The sequence below is a fragment of the Salmo trutta genome, chromosome 23 (genome assembly GCF_901001165.1).
Source record: "Salmo trutta chromosome 23, fSalTru1.1, whole genome shotgun sequence".
In the NCBI taxonomy this organism is placed as follows: Eukaryota; Metazoa; Chordata; class Actinopteri; order Salmoniformes; family Salmonidae; genus Salmo; species Salmo trutta.
The window spans coordinates 35,418,280-35,442,372 of record NC_042979.1 but is presented as its reverse complement, the minus strand read 5'-3'; the positions used below and the strand labels follow the sequence as shown (position 1 = coordinate 35,442,372).

The following is a 24,093-nucleotide window of genomic DNA, read 5'->3' as shown; positions in this document are numbered from 1 at the left end:
CCAGCAGCCAAGACAACAAATACAAATTCTATCCTGACACTGTTCCTCTAGAGCAGTGGTTCGCAAACTTTTTATAGTCCCGTACCCCTTCAAACATTCAACCTCCAGCTGCGTACCCCTCTCTAGCACCAGGGTCAGCACACTCTCAAATGTTGTTTTTTGCCATCATTGTGAGCCTGCCACACACTATACATTTATTAAACATAAGAATGAGTGTGAGTTTTTGTCACAACCCGGCTCGTGGGAAGTGACATAGAGCTCTTATAGGACCAGGGCACAAATAATATTATAATAATACTCAATCATTTTTCTCTTTATTTAACCATCTTACATATAAAACCTTATTTGTTAATCTAAAATTGTGAATAACTCACCACAGGTTAATGAGTAGGGTGTGCTTGAAAGGATGCACATAACTCTGCAATGTTGGGTTGTATTGGAGAGTCTCAGTCTTAAATAATTTTCCTGATACTCGGATACTCTGAGCACAGCCCAATCCAGAAATCTGGCAGTGTCTTCTGATTAGATTCAATTTTCACAGAACTGCTTGTTGCAATTTCGATGAGGCTCTCTTGTTCAGATATGGGTAAGTGGACTAGAGGCAGGGCATGAAAGGGATAATGAATCCAGTTGTTTGTGTCGTCCGTTTCGAGAAAGTAGCTGCGTAATTGCGCACCCAGCTCACTCAGGTGCTTCACTATATCACATTTGACATTGTCCGTAAGCTTTAGTTCATTTGAAGACAAAAAAAATCATACAAATGATGAAAAGACCTGTGTGTTGTCCTTGTTAATGCAGACAGAGAAGAGCTCCAACTTCTTAATCATAGCCTCAATTTTGTCCCGCACATTGAATATAGTTGCGGAGAGTCCCTGTAATCCTAGATTCAGATCATTCAGGCGAGAAAAAACATCACCCAGATAGGCCAATCGTGTGAGAAACTCGTCATGATGCAAGCGGTCAGACAAGTGAAAATTATGGTCAGCAAAGAAAACTTTAAGCTCAATAAAAAAAAACATGTCAATATTTTGCCCATTGATAACCAGCGCACTTCTGTATGTTGTAAAAGCGTTACATGGTCAATGCCCATATCATTGCAACTCAGTGGATGCTGCAGTGTACACAAGTGGCATCAGGAGCAACTGCTTGCAGGCGCGTTACCACTCCACTATGTCTCCCTGTCATGGCGTTTGCGCCATCAGTACAGATACCAACACATCTTGACCACCAAAGTCCATTTGATGTCACAAAGCTGTCCAGTACTTTAAAAATATCCTCTCACGTTGTCCTGGTTTCCAGTAGTTTTCAGAAGAGGTTGTCTTTTTTAATTGACCCCCCCCATAAACTTAACGGACATATACCAGGAACTGTGCCAGGCCCGCCACTTCTGTTGACTCATCCAGCTGTAACGCATAGAATTCACTGGCTTGTATGCGAAGCAGTAATTGTTTCAAAACATCTCCTGCCATGTCACTGATGCGTCGTGAAACAGTGTTGTTTGATGAAGGCATTATCTGTATAGTTTTTTTGGCCTTTTCCCCCAGCATTGTCCCAGCCATATCCGCGGCAGCAGGAAGAATTAAGTCCTCCACAATAGCATGGGGCTTGCCTGTCCTAGCCACTCGGTAGCTCACCACTTCTAGACCCTTCCTATTAATGGTATCTGTTGCTTTTATACATGTCTTACTACTCAAAATCGTCTTTATTCTCGCTCAAAAAACTCCTGTGGCTTATTTTTCAAATTGGTATGTTTTGTTTCTAAATGTCTGCGCAAGAGTGAAGGTTTCATCGAGTTGTGAGATAGTGTGTTATATGTGCAAAAGTACTGAGGCTGAGGAAAGGCACTACTCCCTATATAAGTGAACCCCAAATCAATGTAGTTCTCATCATATTTGCGCCTCTTCGATGGTCCAACGTCCCTGTCTGTTGTTCGGTGTTTCCCGGGTAAGGGGGCAGTAGCTCTTCGGCTGCATCAGATTCACAACTGTGTCCATGCTAGCTGGGCTAACAACAAATGTAGAATTACTGATGCTAGCATTGGATGTGCTCGTGGAAGCAGAACAACTTGTGTTGTCGACAGGTGCAGGTGTAGTACTGCTGGTAGTAGCAGTACTACCAGTAGAGCTGGTATGTGTCTCTATGGACGCGGGCCTTACTTTTTGAACCATTTATCCATTTTCGAGCAAACGGAATGAGCAGCAGCTACGTTTGGCTACATACGGACCGTTAGTGGAATTCCCACGAGAGAGTAACGGATAATGTGATTGGATGTTAAATATTTGACTAAGATACCTGTATTTGACATTGTATTGTTATTTCGCTAAACACTAGATGGTTTAATTTTATTTTTGGCAGTGAAACGAGGCTACTCGGGCGAGAAAAAAAAAAAACTCACCCTAATGTATTGCCCCTTTGAAAAATATAAATGGTATTTAAAAATAAAAAAGTGAATCACATTTTTATTTGGCGGACCCGGGACGGCATTGTGCAGCCCCTACCCAGTTTGGGAATACCTGCCCTAGAGCACACAAAGAATTACACCTACCTCGGCCTAAACATCAACCACAGGTAACTTCCACAAGGCTGTGAACGATCTAAGAGACAAGGCAAGATGGGCCTTCTATGCCATCAAAAGGAACATTAAAGTCAACATCCCAATTAAGATCTGGCAAAAAATACTTCAATCAGTTATTGAACCCATTTCCCTCTATGGTTGTGAGGTAATCAAAAGGAACATAACACTCAACATCCCAATTTGTATCTGGCTAAAAATACTTAAATCTGTTATCAAACCCATTGCCCTCTATGGTTTAGGTCTGGGGTCCACTTGCCAACCAAGAATTTACAAAATGGGACAAACCAATTGAGACTCTGCATGCAGGATTCTGCAAAAATAAACTTTGTGAAATGCAAAACACCAAACAACATATGCAGAGCAGAACTAGGACTATAACCACTAGTTATCAACATCCAGAAAAGAGCTGTTCAATTCTACTACCACCTAAAAGGAAGTGATGCCTAAACATTCCACCACAAAGCCCTCACCTACAGAAAGATGAACTTAGAGAAGAGTCCCCTCAGCCAGCTGGTTCTGGAGCTCTGTTCACAAACACAAACAGACCCCACAGAGCCCCAGGACAGCAACACAATTAGACCCAACCAAATCATGAGAAAGTAAAAAGATAACTATTAGACACACTGGAGCAAATTGGAATGCTATATGGCCCTAAACAGATAGTACACAGTGAGAGAATACCTGACCACTGTGAAAATCCTTGACTATGTACAGACTCTGTGAGCATAGCCTTGCTATTGAGAGAGGCCGCCATAGGCAGACTTGGCTCTAAAGAGAAGACAGGCTATGTGCATACTGTCCACAAAATGAGGTGGAAACTGAGCTACTCTTCCTAACCTCCTGCCAAATGTATGACCATATTAGAGACACATATTTCCCACAGATCACACAGACCCACAAAGAATGTTAAACAAATCAAAAATTGATAAAATCCCATATCTGTTAGACGAAAAATCGCAGTTTGCAGTCACAGCAGCAAGATTTGTGGCCCGAAAAGAGCGGAGCACAAGTGGAGCACAAACATTGTAAACACAACATAAATGGATCTGTTTGTTTATTTTCCCTTTCATACTTCAACTATGTGCACATTGTTACAACACTGTACATAGCCAATGCTATAACATTTGAAATGTCTATATTCTTTTTAAAACTTTTGTGAGGGTAATGTTTACTAATGTTTCCCTTGTTTATTTCCCTTTTGTTATTGTCTATTCCATTTGCTTTGGCAATGTAAACATGTTTCCCATGCCAGTAAAGCCCTTTGAATTGAACTGAATTGAGAGAGAAAAGACGGACGACCAGAGAGGGGACCAAAAGGACACTTCATCCCTTTTTGACCACTCCTTCTCTAAATAACAGTCTAGTTGCTGTGTCAGGCTGGGCATCACGTTGGCATGGGGAGTTAAGATGGCACTGACAGCGGCATGGGGTTTGGCATGAGTCGAGTCCCTCTCCCTCTCTCAGTGCCACGCTAGCTAGCTGCTGTGTCAGGGGCACTGAGGTTGGCATGGAGCTGTCACACTCTCCCCTGTTATCTTCTGTTTTCTTCTCTCAACTCCCTCACTCTCTTTCGACGTCCTGTACATCCTTCCCACTCGGTTCCTCTTCCCATCTCCCTACTCCCTCACTCTCTTTCTCTGTCGACGTCCTATACATCCTTCCCACTCGGTTCCTCTCCCCATCTCCCTACTCCCTCACTCTCTTTCTCTGTCGACGTCCTGTACATCCTTCCCACTCGGTTCCTCTCCCCATCTCCCTACCCCTAATCTCTTTCTCTGTCGACGTCCTGTACATCCTTCCCACTCGGTTCCTCTCCCCATCTCCCTACTCCCTAATCTCTTTCTCTGTCGACGTCCTGTACATCCTTCCCACTCGGTTCCTCTCCCCATCTCCCTACCCCTAATCTCTTTCTCTGTCGACGTCCTGTACATCCTTCCCACTCGGTTCCTCTCCCCATCTCCCTACTCCCTCACTCTCTTTCTCTGTCGACGTCCTGTACATCCTTCCCACTCGGTTCCTCTTCCCATCTCCCTACTCCCTCACTCTCTTTCTCTGTCGACGTCCTATACATCCTTCCCACTCGGTTCCTCTCCCCATCTCCCTACCCCTAATCTCTTTCTCTGTCGACGTCCTGTACATCCTTCCCACTCGGTTCCTCTCCCCATCTCCCTACTCCCTCACTCTCTTTCTCTGTCGACGTCCTATACATCCTTCCCACTCGGTTCCTCTCCCCATCTCCCTACCCCTAATCTCTTTCTCTGTCGACGTCCTGTACATCCTTCCCACTCGGTTCCTCTCCCCATCTCCCTACTCCCTCACTCTCTTTCTCTGTCGACGTCCTGTACATCCTTCCCACTCAGTTCCTCTTCCCATCTCCCTACTCCCTAATCTCTTTCTCTGTCGACGTCCTGTACATCCTTCCCACTCAGTTCCTCTCCCCATCTCCCTACCCCTAATCTCTTTCTCTGTCGACGTCCTGTACATCCTTCCCACTCGGTTCCTCTCCCCATCTCCCTAATCTCTTTCTCTGTCGACGTCCTGTACATCCTTCCCACTCGGTTCCTCTCCCCATCTCCCTACCCCTAATCTCTTTCTCTGTCGACGTCCTGTACATCCTTCCCACTCAGTTCCTCTCCCCATCTCCCTACCCCTAATCTCTTTCTCTGTCGACGTCCTGTACATCCTTCCCACTCGGTTCCTCTCCCCATCTCCCCTAATCTCTTTCTTCACATCAGTATCTCCCCTTCCTCTCAGTCACTCGTTCTCTCTCACTTTCTCTCTCTCTATCCCCTCCCACTTCTCTTTCCATTTCTGCCCCTCTCTCTTTCTTCTTCCTCTACCCACATCTCCCCATCCCTCTCTCTTTCCATTTCTGCCCCTCTCTCTTTCTTCTTCCTCTCTCTCTATTGCTCTTCCTCTACCCACATCTCCCCATCCCTCTCTCTTTCCATTTCCTTTCTCTTTCTATTTCTGTCTTTCCCTCTTCTTTCTCCTTCCACCCCTCTCTCTCGCTCACTCTATCCCCTCTCTTTCTCATCCCTCTCTTCATGCTTATCTCCATGGAACAGATGCTTATGAACCCCTCAAAAGGATTACGGTGGCTTCCCTCCAAAATCAAAGAAAACATTTCTGGGTTCTGGGATTAGGTGGTCTCCCTCCATAGCTGCGGAGAAGGAGAACATTCCTGTTCTCTCTCCCTATCAGTTCCTGCTGCGTTCTGCTCAGATTTTCAGGAGAACGACAGACAGACTGTTAGGGTGCTACACATGGCTACACAACTGACATGTGTCAAGGAAAAAGACAACAAAACACGTTTTTTGTGTCTCTGAGGTAAGAAGCCTAGTGGGGAAAAAACACCTACACTGCCTCAAAGTGAATTGCCCATAACTTCCAATTTCTCCTAGAGGCATCGGCGATGCAGACCATTTTCTAGAGCTACTGTCAAGGGCTGACCCTGGGGCACTAGGAAAAGGCAGTGCTTCGTCTATAACACAATGAGAAGAAGCCCTAAAGATCAGTAATAACTCTATATCATTGACTTATTACATAGGGCGCCATATCATATTTTCTAGTTATTATTCATTTTTCTTTTCTTATTTTTTTTTTAAAGGAGTGGGGCAATACTTTTGTTTATTGGACAGGACAGAGGTAGAGAGAAAAGATAGAGGAGGGAGTGTGCTAAAATAGCAGTGGCTGGATTCGGACCCATGCTGGAGCGGTATGTGATCCGGAGGCAGCAGCTACAGACCACTAGACCAACCTAGGCCACCTCATTCTATTTCTACGGTGAACAGCATTAAAGGCTCCCCACCAGAGGGAGACGATATAATTCCTGCCCTAGAGCAGAAATACTTGTTTAGGCTCCACCTCCAAAGAGGGGTGGGAAAGAACGTTGTGGTGATTTCCAGATGAAGTAGAGAAACATCAACAAATGGGGAACTAACAGCTGTCAGTGTAGCTAGCTAGCTATCAAATGTTATCTGTTGAGGCTGTTAATGTTTTTACTACACCGTACTCAAAACATTAGCCAGCTGGCTAGGCTGGTTCTGGATTCGTGGCACAGCAGTCTAAGGCATTGCATCACAGCGCTTGAGGCATCACTACAGACCCGGGTTCGATCCCAGGCTGTGTCACAGCCGGCTGTGACCGGGAGACCTATGAGGCTGTGCACAATTGGCCCTGCGTCATACGGGTTAGGGGAGGGTTTGGCCCCCCGGGATTTATTTGTCCCATCGCACTCTAGCGACTCCTTGTTGCGGGAAGGGCGCCTACAATCTGACTTCGTTTGCCAACTGGATGGATGGTGTTTCCTCTGACACATTGGTGCGGCTGGCATCCGGGTTAAGCGAGCAGTTTGTCAAGAAGCAGTGCAGCGTGGCAGGGTCATGTTTCGGAGGACGCATGGCTCTCGCCCGTCGCCTCTCGAGTCCGTAGGGGAGCTGTAGCCATGGAACAAGACTAACTACCAATTGGATATCACGAAATTGGGCAGAAAAGGGGGTAAAAGTACAAAAAAACATATATATATTTTTAAACATACAGTTCAAATCGGAAGTTTACATACACTTAGGTTGGAGTCATTAAAACTAGTTTTTCAACCACTCCACAATTTTCTTCTTAATTCCAGTGGGTCAGAAGTTTACATACACTAAGTTGACTGTGCCTACCAAATACTAATTGAGTATGTAAACTTCTGACCCACTGGGAATGTGATGAAAGAAATAAAAGCTGAAATAAATAATTCTCTACTATTATTCTGACATTTCACATTCTTAAAATAAAGTGGTGATCCTAACTGACCTAAGACAGGGAATTTTTACTAGGATTAAATGTCAGGAATTGTGAAAAACTGAGTTTACACAGCACAGGTACTCATACGCACATTAACAATAAATCGACAGGACAATGGTAAACCAAGGGCACACTATACAATTACTAATCACTGGGAATAGCGCCAGGTGTGCGTAATGAAAGTTCCGGAGGGATCCGTGACAGTACCCCCCGACGCGCTGCACTAGCAGCACACCGAGGACGATCACAGGAACGCCGTGCGGGTCGATCAGGACCCGATGCAGCTACCGAAGGTGAGTCGTCAGACGGGCCAGTTGCCGCTGCCAAAGTTGCGACGTCGTTGGACAGACCGGTTGTGGCGGTGTCGGACAGGCCAGCTGCATTGTTGGATGGCCCAGTTGCAGCTGCCGAAGTTGCGGCAGCGCCGGACGGACCAGTCGCAGCATTGGACGGGCCATTCCTGCTGTCTCCCTTAATGGTTGATTATTCTGTCACGTTGGTATGAAGGATTGGGAGACAGGCGCAGGAATGCGTAATTGTTTTTTAAAATGTCTTACCCAAATTACGGCGTGCCGTGTAAAGGCCCGGGGACGAAGACCAAACAAACACCATACAAAACACAAGGTTGAAACCCAAACAAAAGAGCGAGGAGTACCTCTAATAAATAACACAAGTTCCTTAAAATTCCCGTTCATTATAGGATAGACACTTGTGGTTTAGCTGCACCAATCAAGCAGTGAAGTGTGTAGTGAAGCATGGCATTAGTGGTCAAAACCATTTATCTTGTGGCAACGGGGGAGCAGGGTTGCAAAATGCAATCACATTACGCAATTATACCATTTATAAAATAGTCATATATATAAGCTAAACAAAATAAGTGAAAATTGAAAAATGTACCAATGGATGAGAATTTTCTGGTAAAAAAGTGGAGGCGCAAAAATATAATAATTGCACCTGCTATTTTAGTTTGCTCCATGGCTCAGGTGGCTACGACGAAAAGCTGTTTAGCGCAGTTGCGACTAGCGAAGAAGAAATTTGCAGGTGTTTCTGATAAATCAACAATGCCATGCTTGTGGGTGGTAACCAGTAGAGGCTTTTGAGGGGGGACAGCTCATAATAATGGCTGGAATGGAGTGAATGGTTTCAAACATGTGTTTGATTCCATTCTGGACATTATTAAGAGTCATCCTCCACTCAGCAGCCTCCACTGATGGTAACATTAAAATAAAACCCAGCCCTGAAAATAAACAGACTGAAAAGTATTAGCATGTAATTTAATAGGGGAAACAGCATTGACACGGAAAAAACACAGATCTCCACTTTGGATTTCCCACTTCAAGCCTGAATATATCATACTTTGACTGAAACAATGATGTATTGACTTAAATCGTAGCGCAACATCATGGGTAAGCTCTGGGCATCGTCTTTCAATTGAAAATAAGTGAATGTCCGCTCGTGGTACTTTAAGCCTAAAGGGCTTGGGGAGCTAGTATTGACAGGATAGCCCCAACCCTTTGGTGTGTTCCTACGGTTCTACTGTAAGTGGATGAGTTGAGGCATGTTTCACACAGTCTTGCTTCTCTCTGAGGGCCACTAGGCAGCCCCAGGGCCCCATAACACCACCAAAGATCCAGGCTGTCAATGACAACACCACACACAAAGACACAGGACAGACAGAACACTAGACCAGAACAGAGTGAAGCTTTAATAGTTTAGCCAGGCATGTTAAGGCTGCCTTGTCCCTCAGCCAGCGGCTGGTGTGAATAATGTAGGGAGCATTCTCTATCTCTATCAGAGCAACACGCCATCATACGTGTGTGTGTGTGTGTGCGCATCACAGGCGGCTAGTGGCACCTTAATTGGGGAGGACGGGCTTGTGGTAATAGCTGGAGCGGAATGGTATCAAATACGTCAAACATGTGGTTTCCATGGTTTCCATGTGTTTGATGCCATTCCATTCGCGCCGGTCCGGCCATTATTATGAGCCGTCCTCCCCTCAGCAGCCTCCACTGGTGTATATGTATGTGGGTGTATTATATATGTGTGCATTCTTGTGTGTGTTTAAGACTCCTCTCAGACACAGTGGGTCACAAAACACTACATCTAAGTAACAAAGGGCTAGGACATGACTCAGGGGGGTCAATCCACTTCTGCAGCGAACTACATCATAGATATAGGTTAAATAGACACTGCCGCAGGGAAACTACAGCCAAAGATCTGGGTTAAATAGACAGTGCCGCAGGGAACCACAATATAGATCTGGGTTAAATGTGGTCTACTAGCCCAGCTGACCAGTGACCAAAATATTTAAGTTCCATTCCTTGCCCATTGTCTCACGTAAGATAGCGCGACGGACATCTCCACTAATCTGTCTGATGTCTGATAGCTGGCACAGCTAGTTACACCCTGAGTAAAATCTAGATTTTTAGAGATGAGTTCCACGTCCTACCAGACAGACAGGTTGAGGGACAAGCGTTATGTAGGAGTACACCATCTGACATGAGACAATGATTCCTTATGTGAATATGTCCAATAGAAACTCTTATTTTCATTGCGAAATGTTTCCAATGGAAATCGACTAAAGAATACACCCCTGGAATGAAGTTATGAACATTACCCAGGCTTCACTGTTGAGGTCCTATTGACTCCCCGTTGAGGTCCTATTGACTCCCCGTTGAGGTCCTATTGACTCCCCGTTGAGGTCCTATTGAGGCCTTGTTGAGGTCCTATTGACTCCCCGTTGAGGTCCTATTGAGGCCTTGTTGAGGTCCTATTGAGGCCCTGTTGAGGTCCTATTGAGGCCCTGTTGAGGTCCTATTGAGGCCCTGTTGACCACCTGCTCACACAGACTGGGATGGTGCCTGTTGAAGCCCTGTTCTCCTCCAGGAGCAGAAAGGAATAAGTAAAGTAAGTCAGGTGCTCTTACCATGATGGCGTGTCCAGGCTGGACCACGTTGAGTTGGGCCAGACTCTGGAGGATCTCGTTGACCGCCTGCTCACACACAGACTGGGACTGTGCCTGGGGCTCCCCTTCCTCTCCACACCCCTCCTCCTCCGCCCCTGTCAACTGACGACCTGCGGGAAAGAGGAACACACACAAACCAATGACATCATCACTAATGGTCAGGTGTCCTTCTTGGTTCACACATGAACAGCGTGTTCAGTTTCTGCATCTGTTTTGTCAGTCAATGAAATGATAGGACAAAATCTTTGTGAGACAATAAGTGTTATGGTGATCTGTTTGTTTATATCGGTCTGTCTGTCTGTCATGTTTAGTGATCAATGTAGGAGTGTAACAGTGTTGTGGCAGTTGGTGTGTGTGCCTCTCCCCCGCCCTCTCACCCTCAGCGGGGGTGTCCTCTGTGGACTTGTCACTCTCTCCATCCGCCTGTCCATCTATTCCCTGATGGGCGTGCTGCAGACTAAGCTTATGACACACCTCAAACGCCTGGCCCACCGTACGCACGATACGCATGGCCTGGGTCTGACGGGGGAGAGAGTGGGTATTACTTTGTTGTTATTCATGTCAGAGAAAGATGATACAGAAAGAAAGAAGGAAAGAAAGAGAGGGAGGGAGGGAGAGACATAACAGATACAGGTGACCTACACAGAGGAGTAATATGGCCTAGTCTCGCTCACCTTCTTCTTGGATTTGAAGACGTTACACCTGAAGGAGTTGTTGGAGCCGTCTCTGGCGATGTAGCTGAAGATCTTCAGGTCCTGGGAGTCATGGGACACGTAGAAGATCCTGGAGAAACATTTGGAAGAATGTTGGACAAACATTGGAAGGCAGGCTTTGTCACTATGCTTACATTGGCACACAACTATTAAATAAGAGGCCAAAATGCAATGTTGAGTCAACATAGTAGCTACCTGTAGTGCAACGCGTACTGGTGACAGAGAAGTCAGGCGCAGGAGAGCGGAAACTGATTTACAACGGTGTCGTTTAATATCCATAAACCACCGTCAACACAACAATACAATAAATGGGTCAAACAAAACCCAGTAAATACCAGCATACCGTGCACAAGCACTACAACAAACAATTACCGACAAGGACATGAGGGTGAACAGAGGGTTAAATACACAACATGTAATTGATGGAATTGGAACCAGGTGTGATGGATGACAAGACAAAACCAATGGAAAATGAAAAGTGGATCAGCGATGGCCAGAAGGTCGGTGACTTTGACCGCCGAAGTCGTGACACTACCAGTATACATTTTCACAGAGAGACCTATGATATAACCAACACTGTCCCAGGTTAGCATTTTCACGTGATTCCCTTCATCAACATTCCCTGATTTCTGCATCGTGTTCATTAAGCAACAAACAGAAGAAAAGACTGAAAGAGGGAGGGAATACTTGGACAAAAAAAAACTATTGAAACGTTTTGCTACGGTGTGCCCGAATGAATACAACTTTGGTGTAGGAATAAACCACCACCAGTCATACCCATAAAAAGTAGACAAATTCACTGTCCTTGTCCCTGTGATGTGCTGAGCTGGTATATGGTCAGCCCTCTGTCTCACACACACACACACACACACACACACACGATATATGGTCAGCCCTCTGTCTCACTTACACACACACACACTGAGCTGGTATATGGTCAGCCCTCTGTCTCTCACACACACACTGAGCTGATATATGGTCAGTGTCAGCCATTCTACAGCACACTAGGCTACAGAGCTATAAACAGCATCCAGTGGGAACAAACACAGCTAATTACAGCTATAAAAAGACCTGCACTAAGAGAGATGATGTTCTGTGTGTCTCTGTCACACAGACACACACACAGACAAATCATATCACATTTTATTGATCACATGTGCCGAATGCAAATTGTGTAGACTTTACAGTGAAGTGATTGCTTACGAACCTTTCCCAATGATGCAGAGAAAAAGAAAAAAAACATAGTAACTAACACAAGAGGAATAAAAATAAAATAATGGAGCTACAGTTGAAGTCAGAAGTTTACATACACTTAGGTTGGAGTCATTAAAACTCGTTTTTCAACCACTCCACACATTTCTTGTTAACAAAATATAGTTTTGGCAAGTTGGTTAGGACAACTACTTTGTGCATGACACAAGTAATTTTTCCAACAATTGTTTACAGACAGATTATTTAACTTATAATTCACTGCATCACAATTCCAGTGGGTCAGAAGTTTACATACACTAAGTTGACTGTGCCTTTAAACAGCTTGTAAAATTCCAGAAAATGATGTCATGGCTTTAGAAGCTTCTGATAGGCTAAATGACATCATTTGAGTCAATTGGAGGTGCACCTGTGGATGTATTTCAAGGCCTACCTTCAAACTCAGTGCCTCTTTGCTTGACATCATGGGAAAATCAAAAGAAATCAGCCAAGACCTCAGAAAAACAATTGTAGACCTCCACAAGTCTGGCTCATCCATGGAAGCAATTTCCAAATGCCTGAAGGTACCACGTTCATCTGTACAAACAGTAGTACGCAAGTATAAACACCATGGGACCACGCAGCCGTCATACCACTCAGGAAGGAGACGCGTTCTTTGGTGCGAAAAGTGCAAATCAATCCCAGAACAACAGCAAAGGACCTTGTGAAGATGCTGGAGGAAACAGGTACAAAAGTATCTATATCCACAGTAAAACGAGTCCTATATCAACATAACCTGAAAGGCCACTCAGCAAGGAAGAAGCCACTGCTCCAAAACAGCCATAAAAAAAAAGCTAGACTACGGTTTGCAACTGCACATGGGGACAAAGATCATACTTTTTGGAGAAATGTCCTCTGGTTTGATGAAACAAAAATATAACTCTTTGGCCATAATGACCATTGTTATGTTTGGAAGGAAAAGGGGGAGGCTTGCAAGCCGAAGAACCCCATCCCAACCGTGAAGCACGGGGTTGGCAGCATCATGCTGTGGGGATGCTTTGCTGCAGGAAGGACTGGTGCACTTCACAAAATAGATCATGAGGTAGGACAATTATGTGGATATATTGAAGCAACATCTCAAGACATCAGTCAGGAAGTTAAAGCTTTATCGCAAATGGGTCTTCCAAATGGACAATGACCCCAAGGATACTTCCAAAGTTGTGGAAAAATGGCTTAAGGACAACAAAGTCATGGTATTGGAGTGGCCATTACAAAGCCCTGACCTCAATCCCATAGAAATATGTGGGCCGAACTGAAAAAGCGTGTGCGAGCAAGGAGGCCAACAAACCTGACTCAGTTACACCAGCTCTGTCAGGAGGAATGGGCCAAAATTCACCCAACTTATTGTGGGAAGCTTGTGGAAGGCTACCCAAAACATTTGACCAAAGTTCAACAATTTAAAGGCAATGCTACCAAATACTAATTGAGTGTATGTAAACTTCAGACCCACTGGGAATGTGATGAAAGAAATAAAAGCTGAAAAAAATAATTCTCTACTATTATTCTTACATTTCACATTCTTAAAATAAAGTGGTGATCCTAACTGAGCTAAGACACAGAAATTTTACTCTGATTAAATGTCAGGAATTGTGAGAAACTGAGTTTAAATGTATTTGGCTAAGGTGTATGTAAACTTCCGACTTCAACTGTACATATAAAAAGAGTAAAACAGTATTTAAACATTATTAAAGTGACCACTGTTCAATGACTGAACTGTACATAGGCAAGAAGTCTCTAAGGTGGAAGGTAGAGTACCGGGTGGTAGAACAGTGACTAAGGCTAGTGGTGACTTTAACAGTGTTGTGGCCTGGAGGTAGAAGCTGTTTCTCAGTAGATGGTAGCGGGGTGAACAGGCCATTGCTCGGGTGGCTGAGGTCCTTGATGATCTTCTTGGGCTGCCTGTGACACCGGGTGCTGTAGATGTCCTGGAGGGCAGAGTGCCCCCAGTGATGTGTTGGGCTGACCACACCACCCTCTGGAGAGCCCTCCATGAAGGGACCATTTCAGGTTATCAGTGATGTGCACTCTGAGGAACTTGAAGCTTTTGACCCTCTCCACCGTGGCTCAGTCGAAGTGGATGGGGGCGTGCCCTCTCTGCTGTCTCCTGTAGTCCACGATCAGCTCCTTCTTTGTTTTGTTGACGTCGTGGGAGAGGTTATTTTCCTGGCACCACTCCGCCAGGGCTCTCACCTCCTCCCTGTAGGCTGTCTCATCGTTGTTGGTAATCAGGCCTACCACTGTCGACAGCACACTTGATGATTGAGTTGGAGACGTGCGTGGCCACACAGTCATGGGTGAACAGGGAGTACAGGAGGGGGTTAGCCTTAACTAGCCTCTCAAAGCACTTCATGATGACAGAAGTGAGTGCTAGGTGGCGATAGTCATTTAGTTTAGTTACCTTCGCTTTCTTGGGTACAGGAACGATGGTGGACATCTTGAAGCAAGTGGGAACAACAGACTGGGATCAGGAGAGAATCAGTATGTCGGTAAACACTCCAGCCAGCTGGTCTGCACATGCTCTGAGGACATGGCTTGGGATGCCGTCTGGGCCAACAGCCTTGCGAGGGTTAACACGCTTAAATGACTTACTCACGTCTGCCACGGAGAACGAGAGCACACAGTCCTTGTAAGCTTTGGGGGCCTGCGTCGGCAGCTCGATATTGTTCTCCTTGAAGTGGGCGAAATTGGTGTTTAAATCTGTCCGGGAACGAGGCGTTGGTGTGTGTGTTGTGTCGGTATGAGTGTGTGTTTGTCATACCCTGTTCAAAGGCACTTAAATATTTTGTCTTGCCCATTCACCCTCTGAATGGCACACACACAATCAATGTCTCAATTGTCTAAAGGCTTAAAAATCCTTATTTAAGCTGTCTCCTCCCCTTCATCTACACTGATTGAAGTGGATTTAACAGGTGACATCTATAAGGGATGATAGCTTTCACCTGGAATCACCTGGTCACTCAATGTCATGAAAAGAGCAGGTGTTCCTAATGCTTTGTACACTCAGTGTATCGTCTTGTAAGTGTGCATAGATTCAGTGCAAGATAGGGTAAATGCAGACCGTGTAACCATTTAATTAATTATTTATGGCAATTTAGCAGTCTTATGGCTTATGCTCAGATTCCTTTTGCCGGACGGTAGCAGAGTAAACAATCTATGGCTTGGTTGGCTGAAGTCTTTGGCAATTTTTCAAACCTTCCTCTGACACCGCCTGATATAGTGTTCCTGGGTGGCAGGGAGCTCGGCCCAAGTGATGTACTGGGCCGTTTGCACCACTCTCTGTAGAGTTTTGTGGTCGAGGGTGATGCATTTGCCCTTCCAAGCGGTGATGCAGCCAGTCAAGATGCTCTAGATGGTGCAGCTGTAGAAGTTTTTGAGGATCTGAAGGCCCATGCCAAATCTTTTCAGCCTCCTGAGGGAGAAGATGCTCAGTCGTGCCCTCTTCACGACTGTACGGGTGTGTGGACCATATTAAGTCCTTAGTGATGTGGATGCCAAGGGAATTGACGCTCTCAACCCACTCCACTACAGCCCTGTCGATGTGGATAGGGGCGTGCTCTCCCCTCTTTCTCCTGTGGTCAACAATCAGCTCCTTTGTCTTACTGATGTTGAGGTAGAGGTTGTTGTCCTTGCGCCACACTGCCAAGCAGTGGAGGATCCTCAGAGGAGGAAGGGGAGGACCATCCTCAGTGAATTTCCTTTAAAAAAATATATACTAAATATAGTCACGTCACCAAATAATTGATTAAAACACACTGTTTTGCAATGAAGGTCTACAGTAGCCCCATCGGCACTCTTTAGGGTAGCACCATGGTGTAGCCGCTAGCTAGCTTCTGTCCTCCTGTGGGTACATTGACTTCAATACAAAAACCTAGGAGGCTCATGGTTCTTACCCCCTTCTATAGACTTACACAGTAATTATAACAATTTCCGGAGGACATCCTCCAACCTATCAGAGCTCTTGCAGCATGAACTGACATGTTGTCCACCAAATCAAAGGATCAAAGAATGAATTTAGTACTGAAAGCATAAGCTACAACCAGCTATCACTGCAGTACATAACATCTGGTGATATCTCCATATTAAGGAGAAGCAAGAGAGAGAGAGCTAGCTATATTTTTCGTCTTATATATTTTTTCACTTTCACTTACTTAGCTAGCATCGAATGCAGCTAACTAATTTAGCCTACTCAAACAACCAGCTGAAACCGAGATGGATTCTATGTTAAGTAGCTGGCTATGGCTATCCAATAATTCATTGCAACGGGGGCCCGCCAGTGTAACAACTAAACTGCTTGCTGCTGACTGTACACTGTACTGCATGATTGTAGTGGGTCACAGACAGCTGATGTTTTGTGTACTGAAGTCCACAAGCGAAGGGAAAAGGTGAGAGGAGGAGAGCGCACAGAAAGATGCAAGAAAGAATTATATATACGAGCTGTTTGTATGTGGCTGCTATGAAAGTGAACTTTGTTTGCGTGTGATCAGGGGTGTATTCATTGCAACTGTTGGACTAATGATTACACACTAGATCAGCTATATGCAGGCAAGAGTGTGCAAGGCAGTATTGAATGTGTCACTGTCTGTCACTTTGATTACTCAAAATTCTCTCGACCTGTGCACCTACGTTGCAATCGTTAATTCATAGGCTAGGCTGTAGCAACCTCATGATGGGTACAGGAAAGATGTGAGCATCATGGAGTAGCCTAGCCATATCAATGTTACATTGAGCTGGGTGGATGTAATATGAATGACAGTCATCCAATATGCTGCAATAGAAATAAGGCCATGTTCATAATTTTTATTTTTTTTAAAACCTCCCTCATCTTAAACGGCACTAACCCCTACTGCTGCCTGTAGCCCATTACATCGCCATCGGTGATCAGGCCTACCACCATTGTGTCATCAACAAACTTGATGATGGTGTTGGAGTCGTGCGTGGCCACACAGTCATGAGTGAACAGGGAGTACAGGGGAGGACTAAGCACACACCCCCGAGGGGCCGCCACATGTTGAGGGTCAGTGTGACAGAGGTGTTGTTGCCTACAGATGTAGCTATAATGCTGTGGCTAACATGGCTACCATGTAAGAACAGAGATGTCCCCGAAAAACCACAAACGCACGCAAAGGCACACATGCACAAACACAAACTCACACCTGACTCGTTTCAGGAAATTAGGCGTATGGCGCACGTCACTACTTCACAGGAGAGGCATTTGAACGTAAACATTTATTTTTTATCAAAATGCGTTTTTTGACAGAAATGCTTTCTGGAAAATGTAAACTTTCATGTGCCTTAATAACAAACGTGTAAGCCATCTGTAAATACAAATAAAATTGTTAAATTACGAGCCTAGTTGGTTTAGCCACGGGAAAAAAACATAACCTTCCTACTAGCCATGATTGATTGAGATAATGCGTGGGCTAGACATGTCGAGAGATGAGTTCGGATTTATAACATGAGCTGCTCAGTATGTGTAGATCATCCTTTCTAACACTGTTTTTTTTAAGGATATCAAGAAGAACTGCAAAAGTGCTGTCCTGAATTTAACAGCCGCTATCATATCGACAAAAATCAGTGGGAAAAAGTTGTGATGGACTACTTTCTGAAGGACAATCGTGCCATGCTGACTCTCTAACTAAGTAGCTGGAATGCATTAGACGATGAGGAAATCCCTGATTTAGGTACAAATATTTGAATTGAACCAGACATTGTAGAGTCTTCCGATGACAGTGATGTGGGAAGAAACGGTGATCAACAGTGTTGTTGTCATGGGAGAAGTTGACCGGGTTTTGATATTAGTGGAATGCAGAGGGAGTCAAAAACAGAACAGTTGTATAAAACACTTGTCTCTGGATTACATCTCACACTAAGGGCAACCATGGCATCTGTGACAGAGAGGGAGAAGCATTCATCCATGTTTGTAAGAGTTTAGCTAGCTACAGTTTCAGATATTATACATTTCTAATTTTGTCAGATAGTTTTCATTAAAGTTAAAGTGTACTGTTAGCTAGCTAGCTAACGTTAACTGGCTGGCTCACTAGCTAACATTACGTGTATTATCTGTGTAGTAATATTATTCATATTTCAGAAATCCATTTGCGTTGCTAGTTTATTTTTTTATTTTATTTTTTATTTCACCTTTATTTAACCAGGTAGGCTAGTTGAGAACAAGTTCTCATTTACAACTGCGACCTGGCCAAGATAAAGCATAGCAATTTGACACATACAACAACACAGAGTTACACATGGAATAAACAAAACATAGTCAATAATACAGTAGAACAAAATAAAACAAAAAGTCTATATACAGTGAGTGCAAATGAGGTAAGATAAGGGAGTTAAGGCAATAAATAGGCCATGGTGGCAAAGTAATTACAATATAGCAATTAAACACTGGAATGGTAGATGTGCAGAAGATGAATGTGCAAGTAGGGATACTGGGGTGCAAAGGAGCAAAATAAATAAATAAATACAGTATGGGGATGAGGTACGTAGAGAGACGGGCTGTTTACAGATGGGCTATGTACAGGTGCAGTGATCTGTGAGCTGCTCTGATAGCTGGTGCTTGAAGCTAGTGAGGGAGATATGAGTCTCCAGCTTCAGAGATTTTTGCAGTTTGTTCCAGTCATTGGCAGCAGAGAACTGGAAGGAAAGACGACTAAAGGAGGAATTGGCTTTGGGGGTGACCAGTGAGATATGCCTGCTGGAGCGCGTGCTACGAGTGGGTGCTGCTATGGTGACCAGTGAGCTGAGATAAGACAGGGCTTTACCTAGCAGAGACTTGTAGATAACCTATAGCCAGTGGGTTTGGCGACGAGTATGAAGCGAGGGCCAACCAACGAGAGCGTACAGGTCGCAATGGTGGGTAGTGTATGGGGCTTTGGTGACAAAACGGATGGCACTGTGATAGACTGCATCCAGTTTGTTGAGTAGAGTGTTGGAGGCTATTTTATAGATGACATCACCGAAGTCGAGGATCGGTAGGATGGTCAGTTTTACGAGGGTATGTTTGGCAGCATGAGTGAAGGATGCTTTGTTACGATATAGGAAGCCGATTCTAGATTTAATTTTGGATTGGAGATGCTTAATGTGAGTCTGGAAGGAGAGTTAACAGTCTAACCAGACACCTAGGTATTTGTAGTTGTCCACGTATTCTAAGTCAGAGCCGTCCAGAGTAGTGATGCTGGACGGGCGGGCAGGTGCGGGCAGTGATCAATTGAATAGCATGCATTTAGTTTTACTTGCGTTTAAGAACAGTTGGAGGCCACGGAAGGAGAGTTGTATGGCATTGAAGCTCGTCTGGAGGTTAGTTAACACAGTGTCCAAAGAGGGGCCAGAAGTATGCAGAATGGTGTCGTCTGCGTAGAGGTGGATCAGAGAATCACCAGCAGCAAGAGCAACATCATTGATGTATACAGAGAAGAGATTCGGCCCGAGAATTGAACCCTGTGGCATCCCCATAGAGACTGCCAGAGGTCCGGACAACAGACCCTCCGATTTGACACACTGAACTCTATCAGAGAAGTAGTTGGTAAACCAGGCGAGGCAATCATTTGAGAAACCAAGGCTGTCGAGTCTGCCAATAAGAATGTGGTGATTGACAGAGTTGAAAGCCTTGGCCAGGTCGATGAATACGGCTGCACAGTAATGTCTCTTATCGATGGCGGTTACGTTGTCGTTTAGGACCTTGAGCGTGGCTGAGGTGCACCCGTGACCAGCTCGGAAACCAGATTGCATAGCGGAGAAGGTACGGTGGGATTCGAAATGGTCGGTAATCTGTTTGTTAACTTGGCTTTCGAAGACCTTAGAAAGACAGGGTAGGATAGATATAGGTCTGTAGCAGTTTTGGTCTAGAGTGTCACCCCTTTAAAGAGGGGGATGACCACGGCAGCTTTCCAATCTTTGGGAATCTCAGACGATAGGAAAGAGAGGTTGAACAGGCTAGTAATAGGGGTTGCAACAATTTCGGCAGATAATTTTAAAAAGAGAAAGAGAGGGTCCAGATTGTCTAGCCCGGCTGATTTGTAGGGGTACAGATTTTGCAGCTCTTTCAGAACATCAGCTATCTGGATTTGGGTGAAGGAAAAATGGTGGGGGCTTTGGCGGTTTGCTGTGGAGGGTGCCGGGCAGTTGACCGGGGTAGGGGTAGCCAGGTGGAAAGCATGGCCAGCCGTAGAGAAATGCTTATTGAAATTCTCAATTATAGTGGATTTATCGGTGGTGACAGTGTTTCCTAGCCTCAGAGCAGTGGGCAGCTGGGAGGAGGTGTTCTTATTCTTCATGGACTTTACAGTGTCCCAGAACTTTTTTGAGTTAGTACTACAGGATGCAAATTTCTGTTTGAAAAAGCTAGCCTTAGCTTTCCTAACAGCCTGTGTATATTTGTTCCTAACTTCCCTGAAAAGTTGCATATCACGGGGGCTATTAGCTAGCTAGCTAACATTGAACCTAGTTGGTTAGCTTTAGCTACCTGAAGATTCATGCATGGTGGCTAGCTATGACAATCAGTTTGTATTGCAATTCTGCGTTCAAAACAAGTGGGAACTTGGAACTGGGAACTTGGAAATCTCAGCCTTCCGACTTCAGTGTGTTCAAGACAACTGGGAACTGAAAAAAAATAGCTCCGAATCCCAAAATCTTTTTGAGCGGTCATCCAACTCGGAATTTCAACTCGGGAACTTGGGCCTCTTTCTAGAGCCCAGACTTTCTGACCTGAAGATCACTGACGTCATGATTTGACCTCGTATTTTTCCATTTTCCCAGTTGTCTTGAAAGCACCATTAGGTTCATTGTTTAGCTAGCTACATGTCTAAACAAGACTCCACATCGCCATCAATTTAGATGGGTCAAGTGTGTCTGGGTAAGAATCATCTAATAATTATAAAATATTTATACAATATCTATTTGGACACTTTCTATTCTATGCAAATTTGCAAGTAACCATTTCACTGTACCTTTTACACCTTCTGTATCCTGTTCATGTGACAAATAAACTTTGATTTGATTTAATATTTTATGTTTTTACCAGAGATGGTAATGTGAAGAACAACATGACTTGCACCAAAGTCAGATGAAGATATAGGTCAAGGACTAGATTTTTTGCTACTACTTTCACCACTTTGTCTTGAAATATTTGTTTGTTTACTACACTACACTACACTACTATGCTCAGTCTGTTTAGCACATGGCCTCATGTGAATCCTTAATAAAGAGATGGGTGGGGCTAAAGCTTAAGAGGGTGTGAACGATGCTGAATGGGTGTAGACAAAGAAGAGCTCTCCAGTAGGTGTACCAAAACATTCAAGATACATTTTTTCAAAAGTAGGGTTACAAGTTTAATAACTTTCAAAGTATAATTACTTTCCCATTGTTCCTCAACTACAGTATATGATATATACCATTTTCTAGCTCTGTTATTCTCTACTTTTATCCAGTGTAAAAAATACTATTTCAAATTTTGCTACATAGTACTGAATCGAGCCAGTCATCACGTATGCTGTGGCTACAAGCCAAACCCTAACCAATATATACTGTATGAGTGTAATTGCCGATGGCACATACGTAGAGGCCTATTATCAGAGTGTGTAGCAGCACATATGAATGACTTCAATGTGTTATCCGGTTGGACCATCAGTGTGGCCCATAAAAATGGGATTCACTAAAGGAGCTTCTGCTATTTTTATACCAGGAAGGTGAACTGAGATAACGAATGTATTTTCAAATGATGTCCGAGTGCACTACATTGGCTCTGGGTGAAGTAGTGCACTATATGGGGAATAGGTGGGGGTTAAATTGAGACAAGACCCTGGTTGGTCAAAAGGGTAAGAAAATGGAGTAATGAGTGAGGCAGAGCTGTACAATAGGTGTGACACTGACCTGTATATGGGGTCAGACATGATCAGCATCTTGCTCTCGTCCCAGGTCCACTCTTTCCTCTGTGGGCAAGGAAGTCAAGGTGATGTTAACAATCAATCACAACAGTGGACATAGAGGTCTTCACGGATCCACCTGTACCCAAAATAATGTCACGGGTCTGGGTCAGATCTGATATGATTGTCACGGTGTCACGTCCTGGCCAGTAAAGGGGTTATTTGTCATTGTAGTTGGTCAGGGCGTGGCAGGGGGTGTTTGTTTTGTGTTTTGGGGTTTTTTGTCTAGGGGATTTTGGTTCTAGTTTTCATTTTCTATGTTCCGTTTTCCAGGTTTGCCGAGTGTGGCTTCCAATCAGAGGCAGGTGTCTTTCGTTGTCTCTGATTGGAAACCATACTTAGGCAGCCTGTTTTCCTTTGGGTTTTGGTGGGTGGTTGTTTTTCGTATAGTGCTTGTGTCCTTACGGAACTGTTGTTTGGCGTTAGTTTATATTTTGTTTAAGTGTTCTCTTATAATAAATAAAGAAGATGAGCATGATACCCGCTGTGCCTTGGTCTAGCTTTTACGACGCACCTGACACACGGGTCTCGGGTATGTGTAATTTTAACTGAATTGTCCCTCGGCTATGTGTAATTTTAACTGAATTGTCCGGGAGGGCCACGTACAAATCCAAACACGACTACTGCAGTAGAGCGAGAGTTGAGCGTGGTGCGTGTAGCTTGTTGTTGGCCAGTCATAATTCATCAAAGCGGCAATAGGCTACAGTCATAGAGACAGTTAGGAGATATCTAATCAATGGAAGATGGAATTAAAATTACGGAATTAAAAGTTAAAAGAGAAGGATAGGCTACAACGACCAACAACTACTTAATATTCTGAATATAGTTGTTGTTATTTGTAACTGTAGGATGAGAAAGTGCATGCACTGCAGCCTCAATAAGCCTAGCTAGCTAATGTTAGCTAGCTTGACTAGCTTCTCCCGGTTTGATTCAGTCAAGACAGGTACTACGTAATCATATTTGATTTTAAATAACCTAGCTATGAAAGTAAATAGTTTCCTATAGCGCGAGTCGGCTTGGTTGGTTGCTGTCTCTCACCCCTCCCCCCTTGTCGTTGTTTCACTCGCTCACAGTACGGCCCCTCCCCTGGCTGCTAGAGCAGCATCACCACCTCTCTCTCCCTCCTCTCGCGATTTATCAGCTCCGGTTAATAAAGTAGCTTAAAAAATACATTTTCTGTTGCTTTCCTCACTCGGACCAGACCGAGTCTGGATCTGAACACATCTATACGGAACAGGTCTAGTAGTCCCAGGGTCCGTTCAAAACGGGTCTCTATTGAACATTTTTATTTATGCATATGTCATGACGTTGCCCTCTTTGGGTACAGCGAGCACAGTTGACTCCCCTCCCTCTGCACCAGGCCTTTTCTATGCACCATCCCCCGACCTCTATACTTCTGACACCAGGCTCAGTGAGAGCGGTCGTAAATTCCTATGAGGAGATTCTCTCCTCGTGGCCACAGTATAGAGACAGAGTGGGTTTCATAGAGAGAACAAAGGAGTTCTTCCACTTCACAGAACCAGAGAACCTAATGACATTTATGTTCTGGAGAAGGTATAAAAGATCGGTGAAGAATCCAGCTACGAACTGGTCTGTTTGGTACAATTTTGTGAAACTCATGAGAGACAATGCCGCCATATTACCATAATCATGTTTATAGAAGAGTCTCAGGTATGAGACTTACATCTAATGGTTGTATAAAATGAATGAGTAAGGATGAAGCTATTTGTGATTTTCGACTGTTTAATGAAGTAAACTCCAATTCCCTTTGGAGTTGAACTAAATCAGAGGACCGCCCATGAGCACAGTTATGGTCTGGCGTCATGGGACAGGCCCTTTTCTGCTCTTCCCAATAAAACCCCCACCTAGGTT

The 24,093-nt window shown here is 44.4% G+C and overlaps 1 protein-coding gene across 1 annotated transcript in view; it reads right to left on the bottom strand.

Moving 5' to 3' along the window:
* LOC115159904 (carboxyl-terminal PDZ ligand of neuronal nitric oxide synthase protein) overlaps positions 1–24,093 on the bottom strand; it is a 183,966-nt gene that overhangs the window by 58,103 nt on the left and 101,770 nt on the right. The window contains exons 4-7 of the mRNA XM_029710022.1: positions 22,169–22,227; positions 11,006–11,114; positions 10,709–10,850; positions 10,293–10,441 (exon numbers count right to left, since the gene is read on the bottom strand). Of these exons, the coding sequence (XP_029565882.1) occupies positions 10,293–10,441; positions 10,709–10,850; positions 11,006–11,114; positions 22,169–22,227 (459 nt within the window). The remainder of the gene's footprint in view (positions 1–10,292; positions 10,442–10,708; positions 10,851–11,005; positions 11,115–22,168; positions 22,228–24,093) is intronic.